This window comes from Carcharhinus amblyrhynchos, chromosome 12 (genome assembly GCF_965287045.1).
Source record: "Carcharhinus amblyrhynchos chromosome 12, sCarAmb.v2.hapA, whole genome shotgun sequence".
NCBI lineage: Eukaryota > Metazoa > Chordata > Chondrichthyes > Carcharhiniformes > Carcharhinidae > Carcharhinus > Carcharhinus amblyrhynchos.
In genome coordinates, this window is record NC_137335.1 from 1,352,749 (window position 1) to 1,363,232 (window position 10,484).

A 10,484-nucleotide genomic window follows, 5' to 3' on the forward strand; every position below is an offset into this window, starting at 1 on the left:
ATTAATTCGCTGATGTGGTCAGTTTGTGCCATTTAGTTTTCTAGGACAGCTCTTGACAATCGCTGGCGCTCACATATCATATACAATATCATATCTAATGCAAACAGCTCTGGAACGGACTCCTCTTTTAATCCATGCGAAAGCAGACTTTTGGTCACGAAACGCAAACTAAATAAGCCGCACACTGTATGTTGGGGGGGGGGGGTCTTTCGGGTACACTGTATGTTGGCAGTGTTTACTATCATTGCGACAAGCAGAGATGGCGAGTAAATCTAATCTTCACCGTGTTAAAGGAACAGCCGCCCCATCAATCTACCCGTTTCATATGAAATAAGTTATGAAGTAAAATAAGCGGCCGTTTATTGTGTAAATAATAATTGTATTCTTTAATTAAACTACGATATCAGAAATAACAACACAATCATCGCCCCAGCCACATATTAGGCGTTATTTATTCAAACATTTTAATAGTTTCTAATTGTAGAGTTAGATGGTGTCACTGTAACATCGCTATCCCATCACTACATTCTCGCAGTAGTCAGTCCCTTTCTTACCTGTTAATTCCTGAACGCACATTAGGGTTAGGAGACGCTACAAACGCTCTGAAAACAGTTAAAACAAAGCTCAGACACACAGTTTAAAAACTTTTCCATCCTTCACCTGCTGAATGAAGAGTTGATGAAGGGGTTTTAGTCACGAGCGAGACTCTTGTGATTATTACATCTGGCCCTTTGAAGAGCTTAAATGTTGCTTTAGGTGTTGCTCACTAGGATTCCAATCTCCTTTTCACGGAGGCAGTTACACAATCCTTGATATGATTTCCTTCTCTCTGTAAAGCAAATTAAACCAAGTGTGGCCGTTACAAGCTGCTGGACACAATATTCCCGGACCCCGCTCGCAACGCCGCTCCTGAACCACATTATTCCACATTTTATTTATTTTTGTCTATGTGAGAATCAGTTTTCGGAATTCCTCGTCACTCTCCCTTTAACCTTTGAAGGAACAACAGACAAAACTTTTTTTCTCTCTCCTGCTCCAATCCAGGGTTTTAGTCTCGGCTTTAAGAAAATTCTCCTGCAATTTCGGATTAGACAAATACTCTTATTACAAAGGTTGGTGCTACTTGATACCTTAATACTTGGTCAGGCTTGGTCAGTGCATCTTAAACAGAGACTTCACACAATAAAAACAACCAGTAAATCTTTGCGATTGCTATAGAGGTGCACTCGATTGTGAGTCAGCGGGCAAATTAGCAAGATGTTTTGTGTGCTTAATACGAGTTAAAAACTAGGATTTTAAAAAATGTGTATCTTTAGTTTTGCAATAGAATCGCGGTCTGGTGACTCTCAAACGGTAACGCAAATCGAGTTTTTGTGGATTAGAAAACGATTGAAATAGTTTCCATAAATATAGAAAATATAACCTTATCGATAACTGTAACAAGAGATGAATAATCACATTCCGACAATAGCAGAACATCCCAAACGGTGCAGTCTGTAATACAGAATACATTTTAACAATCACATCAGTTGTGATCTTACATTTTTTCCGACGTATTAGCATTTTTTACGATTAGCAAAAATACGTGTTAATCCCGAACAATTTCTAATTATTTCCAATGGTTAGTCGCATCTTGTTCATGGTAACGAGATGTTATTATCATGGAAATCATCTACCCCAGTGTAAAATTATCTTCCTTGAAGTTTCACTTCTCAAACACAGCGAAGAAAAACACAAACAAAAAAAAACTTGTTGAAAAGTATTATTTGGTGAGTTTGGGCTGAATTGATCAGCTGGTTCTTTTGTTATGAAAGGTGCTTGTGTCGATGACTTTAGTGAACTATAAGGGAAGTCTTACAAGACTTCCCTTTGATGAGCTGCTCCTTATAGTAAAAAATGTAATTTGGCCGGCTGGCGGATCGGGGCTTTGAACATTAACTCGCTTTCAGTTCCCGCTTCAATTAGAATGAGTTGATTTTCTGTGAACAACAAAAGGGTGACCGAAGCCTTATCAACTCCCCGAACCTTTCAGAAACAGTTAAGGAAACACTGGGCCCTCCATGATATTCTGTTACCGGATTTTATTTGTTCACTAAATAAAAGTGACGCTTGGAAAACGGGTTCTTTGATAAGAAGCGCCGACAGAACTTGTCCAATTCATTTATTTTCCGCGCCGGCGTATTTTTTCTTTTGAGATTTCGATTAAAGGCAGGTCCCATTAAACTTTACGCTCACTATTCCGAAATGTAATTCTAAGTGGGGATTAGGCCGTCATCAATATTCATGAGAAGGTACAATTTCAAACAAAAAACATCTCGACACATATTTCTAGGGGTAATTATTTTACAAGAATCGAACTTGGGGAGAAGAAAATCCCAAAACCAAAGCCGTAGGAAGAGAGATCATCTTTCATTTATGACCAACATTCGTTTAAAGTTAAACTAAGTTTAGCAAATTGTCCACAGAAACATTGAAAGATTGGATTGACCAAAATACTGATGTTTCGGTGAAAATTAATGTTTCCTCTTTTTCATCCTGTTGTCAATGAGGAAACTTGGAACGAAAAAGATGTCTAGAATACATCTAAGGGCACAAACAGGTTTGACCTGCCCTGTCCAATATCTCTGCCTATTGTACAATCATTCTATAAATTTCAGCAGTTACTGACTAGGTGCCAGTTACACTGATGGAAGGTGACAGGGAACATATTTCCAGGAATGTTGTCTGAACTTTTCAGCCTCATAACAATCTGTTAGTTTTAGTGCCTGGACTCCCACAACACTAACTACCTCCAACAATTCACTCCTGTCCAGCCACAGAGAATCAATAACTTAACTGGAGAGAAATGGATAGTTTGGGCCATTTTCTTGCTGGGAGATTTTTGTGCCGACCAATTTCTACTGACCTTTTTACCAAGCTTTGTAAGAAGTGTATTATGCCTCTGGGAAAGTAGTGCGAGCGGCGTTTCCGGGCAACGGGTTGTCAATCCTGAGCAGAGGGCGAGGGGATTGGCGAGTGGCGGTGCTGCGTCAGGCTGGCGCTGAGATAGAGAAGGCTGCGCCGGGGCGCGGTGATCAGACTCCAGTGCAGCAGCCAGGTACAAACTGGAACACTCACCAACTTTCCCCACACTCTCTCACTCAGTGCACTAGACACACGTTGAATCTCAGCCACTTCCCCCCACCCTCCCCCCCCCCCCACACACACACACACACACACACACACACACCTCCCCAACTTTGTGTGGGGGGGTTTCTGGACAGGAGGCCATTCTGTCCGTTGCACCCAGACTAACCTTGTGTCATGTTGTATTGCAGAGTGGGCAAGTGGCTACTTTCACTCACTGACTTTATTTGTATTCAGCCGAATAAAAACACTTGGCAGGTGAGTGTCAGACTTGTATTTATTCTGTAAAGTGTCTCGGAAGTAATTCATGTAAATACTGGAAACAGTTTTTTTAAAGAACTAGTTTGGGGGTGTGGTAAGTTTTTAAAATGAAAGGTAACTTGCTGAAGCGGCTATTTCGGTGATGAGTTTCTGAATTATTTTTATAGTATTTCTATTTTGATACACTGCTAAATATTTTTGATAGCCGCTCTAACTGCTTCTAAAGTACTTGTTTAATTTGCTTCATTTTTCACTCGGAAATTTTACAATTGTAGCTTCCAAGGGTCTAATGAAAAGCCTTGAATCCACTCAGCGGCTAATTGGAGAGGCGTGTTTTCGTTTTTTGTTCATTTATTTTGCTGATAAGGTTTCTCTTTAAATTGTCTCCCCCGAGGTCTAATCTAAATTGTAATTGAGTTAATTTGCACACCGCTATCGCCTTTTAAATGAGCGCACGGTTTTATCTGGGTCCCGTGGAGGTGAAAATTTGGTTTAGGGAACTGTTGATTGGGAATAACTGCAATTTTAGCTGTCGGTTAATTTTCTCTGCAAGTGCTGTGATGCTATCGTTACTGTTTTGAGTGTATTCCATTAAAATGTCTACATTGCATATTCAAATTGATCTAATTGTTTCTTTAATTGGAAACAGCTTTTTTGAGGCAAAAATTTGTTTTTGGGGTTTCATAAACAGACAGATCTGATGGACTAAATGTGTTTTTTCTGAAATAGGATTCTAAAGAATTTAAAAACCAACAGGAAACAAGATCTCGTTAGTTTATCCTCCTGTTTAAATCGCTGTTAACGTTTTATTTCCCTTAAACTCCCTTCCATGATTCTAATTTACTTTGCAATCGACTTTTTAAGAGTTTGAAGACGCCAGGACTTGTTTGATTTGCTCAATTTGAATTTTAACTCCAGTTTTATTAACTAAGTCACCGGTTAGACTTAATCTTTTAACTCTCATTACGGTACAGCTCACCTAACTACAAGGTACAGGAAACTTGAGTCAAATGTGTTCTTGAGATAAATGAAGTTTTTAAAAACAAAACATATTGTGGGAGTTGGAGGAAGATTAAAATCCAGCGAGTGTCTGTAATTAAGGGACGCGCGCCTGTGGAATTATCTCATTAGTCTATCAGGACACATCCGACAAAGAACTCTACATCACATGAATGATTCCTTTAATCGCCAGACATAACGCCGGCTTCAATTGTGGAGAACATTCTCTTCCAAAAAAAGTAATATTGAAGTGTTGGCGGCTGCAGAGTTGGAGCAGATTCTCTGTCTCTGTCACCCCGACCCCAGTCAATGAGATTAGATTTAAAAACTGTACTCGGAAGCGGATGGTCTAAAGTGGAGTTTTGTTCCTAGTTTGTAAATATTTTGGGGCCGAATGTCTGCTCCAACGCTTTTTACTTTAGAACCTTTAAACATTTAGTCATGAAGTTAACTTTTCCTTAATTCCAAAAACAACACTTTCTCGGCCCAGAGAATCCATAACTTTTTTTGTTTATCACAAGTTCTTGCGGCAAATATATAAAAAAATGAAGTTTTTCCCAAACTATCCAACCATTTTGAATCTACTGACCTTGACAATTTCTACTTTACACTGCGGCCCATTTGATTTTATTATTGGGGGTTCGGTAGTGTGATGGGCCGCAGTGTAATGCAGGCTTGGGGGTGGGGGGCAGTGTAGGTATTAAACCCTTCAGGCTCCGGACTACAAGCGACACATTTTTTACTTTTGGATGTTTGAATATCGATTTTACAGTGAAGTAAATTGAGGTGAATATTTGTAAGTATTTATGATTGGGTTCAGTTATTCCCTGTTCTTGAATGAAGTTACATCCCGTTAGTGAACTGGCCTTAACTCAGATGCAACAAATTCTTCAGCTCCCTCTGGCCTTTCCATCTCCAGTAAAGAGACAAGTTGTTTCTCTCTCTTTAGCGAACACTCCAGCTGTCTGGGATCAAAGTTTGGGACAATCCGAACGGAAAATCGAAATAAAATTCAAGGTTTTGAAGATTTGAAAAGCAAATCGTCCAGATTTTAGCATGATGTCATACCTCAAACAGCCTCCTTATGGCATCAACAGTCTGAGTTTGGCAACGCCAGCGATGGACTTGCTCCATCACTCAGTCGGATACCCGGGTAAGGAGTTTTTAAACATTTAATCGCAGCAAACTTGGTCAACTCAGAGGATTTGATTGTAAAGTTTTTAGATTCAATTGTAATTTGCACAATCTCGGTAAATAACTCCTGTTTTGTTAAGATTATATTGAATGTAGAAAATATCGCCGAGATCTTTAGAAATCAAACTCCCTTCTGACTTGCAGCAACACCGAGGAAGCAGAGGCGAGAGAGAACCACCTTTACCCGCTCGCAGCTGGATGTACTGGAGTCACTTTTTGCAAAAACTCGATACCCTGATATATTTATGAGGGAAGAAGTGGCTTTAAAAATTAATCTGCCCGAATCCAGAGTACAGGTGAGTGTCTCTGCTGCTTTGGAGATTTTGGCAGCATCGAGAAGTGGTTCTGAGTCTGATTTTTGTAGCAATTAATCACCAGAGAAACTGTAACTTTTCAACCACCAGCAAACTTCCCCAAAGTTAGTTTAGTCCCGAAGCTCCCTCAGGTTAAACTGTCCCAGGACTTGGGGCAGATGGTTTTAAACTATTGTCTCAAGTATTTTGCTTTTTAATAACTTTGGAACTTGGCGGAAATGTGACCCATCTCACTGGTTATACATTTCAAATTCCAAATGTCACGGAATTTTAATTTCTTGAAGCGAAATAATCTGAGGATATTTCCGATTTAAACGGTTGATTTTGTAAAATTTAAATCATTCCTTAAACCGCTGAAACCAATCGCTGTTTGCAAAATAGATTCCAATCTGCAAAAACCCTCCTGGAAACATCCAGTGTCGGGTTTGCAAATTATTTTTTCTCAATCTGATTCTCGGATTAATTTTAAATTATCTCCAACTCTGAATCTGGGTTTGGCCGAATCTCCTCCTGAATCAGGTTAACCTTCTGGAACATTCCCGCCAACCTGACAAGATTTTAAACTTTTAATTCAAGGGAATTAAAAATTGATACAAAATGAATGAATCGAATTTTCCAACAGACCAAAAATGATCAACTCTCCCCCGGAAACAGTTAGTTTAAATATTAAATATGATGGGAATCGGTGCCGTTCCCCAACACTTGGCGGTCAGTCAGATGTTTCAATAAATTTTGCACTGAGTTGGGGCAATGCAGAGAATTGATTTTATCGAATGGCGAAAAGCTTCAGTTCCCTGGGTTAAGGAGTTTAAATTTATTCACTTTCTAATGATAAAATCATGCATAATTTTAGGAAATCAAAAGGCTGAAGGTTATTGGGAGAGTCAGAAGTTTATTTTACTTTTTCTAAAGTTCTAACGTGATGTCAGATTTAAGTTTTTCATTTTAAGGTTAATCTAAAACTTTCCCAGTTTAAAAACTCACTGATTTTAAAGAGGTGAATTTTGACATCTTTGAGTTTTTGAGAATTGATTCCCGCTCCAGGACTAATGTCATGCTGTCTCTGTCTGTCTCCCTCTCCCTGTTTCTCCCTCTTTCCCCCCCTGTCCTATCTCCAGGTTTGGTTTAAGAATCGCCGGGCTAAGTGTCGCCAGCAGCAGCAGAACGGCGGCAGCGCCAAATCGCGTCCAGCCAAGAAGAAATCATCGCCGACCCGGGAGAGCAGCGGATCGGAAAGCAGCGGCCAGTTCACCCCTCCCGCCGTCTCCAGCTCCTCCAACAGCGGCGCCCCCGCCAGCAGCAGCAACCCGGCCGCCTCGGTGCTCAGCACCCCCGCATCCATCTGGAGCCCGGCGTCCATCTCCCCGGGGGCCGCAGTGGGGGAGCCTCTGGCGGCCAGTGCCTCCTGTATGCAGCGCTGCTCTTCCTCCAGCTCCTCCAGCGCTTACCCCATGGCTTATGGTCAAAGCAGCGGTTACAGCCAAGGCTACCCGGCCTCTTCCTCCTATTTTAGCGGCGTGGATTGCAGCTCCTACCTGGCACCCATGCATTCTCACCACCCTCACCACCCTCACCACCAGCTGTCTGCCCATGGCGCCGCCCTCAGCCCCATGGGCACCTCATCCATGTCTGGGCATCACATCAGCCAGAGTGCCCATCATCACCACCATGCCCACCAGAGTTACACTGGAGCAGGACTGGCTTTTAATTCAGACTGTCTGGATTATAAAGAGCAAACCTCCTGGAAACTGAACTTCAACACAACGGATTGTTTGGATTACAAAGATCAGACTCCCTCCTGGAAATTTCAAGTCTTATGAACCCCATTTTATTGCGGCCGATTTGAGTGTTTTAAACAATTGTCACCAAACCCATTTTAAGAACTTGTTGCTTTCTGCGCTGACGGAAGTCTTGTCTGAAAGTTCCCGTTGTGTTTACTGGTTTATTTCCTTCGATCTTTTAGGTATTTGACAATCAACATGGTATCTGTTTTAAATTGGATATTGAGTGTAGGTGTTTGGAGTTGTCGAGTAGACAGAACCAATCTCATTGTCATACCCTAGAATGCAACACTGTACATCTGAGAAAACTTTCCAATAAAATGTATTGAACTAAATGTACGGCAAATTTTCTGAACTTTAAAATCTCTGGTGAGTTCGTTTCGTTGATCCTAATCTCTGGCTGCAGAGTATATTTTGTCAGGTATATATTGGTGTGTAAATATATATATTGATATATCGGTCAATGCGTATTGGCCATTTTTTTTAGCTAATTGAATTTGACCAAATTCTCTTTGGAGAGAAAACGAACTCGACTCGGATTAACCTTTTGCCAAATGAATGCGGTCAAAGCAAGTTTCAGGTGAATGTTGCAAAGATTTCCAGAGTCTTTTTCCTGACATCCCGGAGCCTGTTGTACAAATATTGTAGCAGAAATCCCATATTCCAGATGTGGGGGGGGGGGGGGACATGTGTGTAAATGAATGGTCACGCTGATTTTTGTCGCTAAATGAAGTTATTTTGCGGATTAGATCTTTTACTCATCCACTGTTGAAAGTATTTAAGGCTTGGCCATTATACATATGACGTTATATAATTAAATGACATTACAGAGAACCCCGTGTGTGCCTGACTTGCTCTTTTCCTCTGGTTAAATCGATGTTACTCCCAAACTTTGAGAATTTACGCAGAGTTTTTAAATTGCTACTTTAAGCTTTGCCAATTAATTCTCTCCCTTTCCTGTGCCGTGAAATTTTCGATTTTAGTTTTTAAAATGTCACCCAGTAGCGAAGCAGAATTAAATTCATCTTTTTAATCCCTGGATTGTAAAAGTGAATATTCTAACAGTTTTACAGCTGGAAAGATCCAGTCACTAATTTAGGACTAATAGAATTTGCTCTGGACTTTCTCAGTTCTCCATGAACTAAAATACTTCTAAACATTCTGTACTCTGCGCCTTCGAAGGCGCAATGGTTGCGGTTTGTACATATTTAAATTTTCGTACTCCCGGGTTAAAACCAAAGGGCAAGTTATTTCTTTCAACTATTTAATGAGGCCTAAAATTAAATTTCTAATATTCCAGCCTTCCAGTTTGAATTTGAGGACACGCTGTTTTTTAAATAATGATCTATGAACACAAGGTGGACAGTGAAATGGGGGCAGCAGGTTTATATAGAAGGGTTTAACCCCTGTTAAGGATGTGTAAAGTCAGGGCAATGACGCTTGATGAATTCCTCATTTCGGAGCGCTGGAAGAGAGAAATGGGCCGAAAGGCTTTCTACTGTAAGGATTCTGTGAATATTATTTGGCTACAATTTTACCGGTCATTTTAACACTTCATTTCCTCAGCGGGGATGGTTAATGACCGGTACCGTGTAACTCAGCTCATTGCTGTTAGGAGGAATAGGAGACAAAATTTGGTAAGTGATTTTTTTTTCCCCCTAATCTTCCCTCTTAATTCGGGATTGCCGCAAGATTATTACAGCGAAGTAAAATATATAGATCTAATATTGAGATGAAATGTGCTGTGGTTTCTCCTGAGAATTTCTTTTACACAGGCTCTTTGTATAATCATTAAATCGTTCAATCTTGTGTTTTAAGTATCTTTTTGTATAAAGAGATCTGTCCATTTATGTAATGAATAAATTGGAGAAAATGTGTTAAATCTTACCATTTCATACGTTTTTCCCACAAAACACCTTGAATGTTATTGGAGATAATATCCTGTGACAAGTTGCTCTGTTTCCTCCCACTAAATGACCCCAGTATTTTAGTTCATTTAAGTTGATGGGCAGTTCTGGGACAGAGTATTAAATTATAGACACAGCTGATGGAATTGAAAGCAAGAGGACCCACACACTACAAGCAAATATTTCACTCTTGTTCTAAATTACCATCTAGGGTGCAGGAATCCATTGTACACAATTGCGAAATGTCTGGGATAGCAATTTGCTTCTGATCTGTTGCCCATGTAATTTCGAAAATGTATAAATCCTCTTAGCTAATTTCTATATTGCAGGAAGATTCCTTTCTAGTAATTGGATCAATAAAACTCGTTTTGATCAAATCCTCTCCAGTATTTGATACACCATAGTGCATTTGCTTTTGAAAGTGGCATTGACTGTCTAAAGTGTGATTGTTTAATGTGCCATGTCTGTAATGTAAGAGATTTTGAGTAAATGTTCTCAAGTCTTTTTCTTTTTCATCCTCTTTAGTGTTTTCCATGCATCGCTCAGTCACTATCTGTAGCAGGATGAAGAAACTCTTTAATCTACCGTTGCATTCTCAAACCAGGTAACCACAAAATATCTAGTGAATTATGTGGGTGAATGAAGTAATGCAATAGCTCAAACAGGATTTTTTAAAATAATAAATGCAGCAAAGTTAATGTAAAGTTTCTGAATAAACCATTTTTGGTGTCAAACTTCAAAATTTCTGGTATAAATTTTAACACTGGAAAGGTTACTGTGTTTGAAAGACATTTGAGCTCTCCAGGGAGTTAACCACTTGCTGCGTGTTCTATGCATCATATTTACCACTTTTAACATCCCAAGGTGCTTCACCTAAGCATAATGAAACAGTACGTCACTGA

The 10,484-nt window shown here is 39.9% G+C and overlaps 1 protein-coding gene across 1 annotated transcript; it reads left to right on the plus strand.

Moving 5' to 3' along the window:
* Positions 1-3,055: 3,055 nt before the first annotated feature.
* Positions 3,056-8,464, plus strand: otx1 (orthodenticle homeobox 1). Its single transcript, XM_080199706.1, has 5 exons — positions 3,056-3,097; positions 3,318-3,384; positions 5,336-5,539; positions 5,725-5,876; positions 7,013-8,464. The coding sequence occupies exons 3-5, from the start codon at positions 5,443-5,445 to the stop codon at positions 7,712-7,714; spliced, it is 951 nt and encodes a 316-aa protein (XP_080055832.1). The 5' UTR covers positions 3,056-3,097; positions 3,318-3,384; positions 5,336-5,442; the 3' UTR covers positions 7,715-8,464.
* The last annotated feature ends 2,020 nt before the right edge of the window (positions 8,465-10,484 follow it).

Coding starts and splice junctions, on each gene's coding strand:
- otx1 (XM_080199706.1), top strand. CDS start 5,443: ATGATGTCATACCTCAAACAGCCTCCTTATGGCATCAACAGTCTGAGT. Junction 5,540..5,724: donor TCACTCAGTCGGATACCCGG/GTAAGGAGTTTT, acceptor TCTGACTTGCAG/CAACACCGAGGAAGCAGAGG. Junction 5,877..7,012: donor TGCCCGAATCCAGAGTACAG/GTGAGTGTCTCT, acceptor TCCTATCTCCAG/GTTTGGTTTAAGAATCGCCG.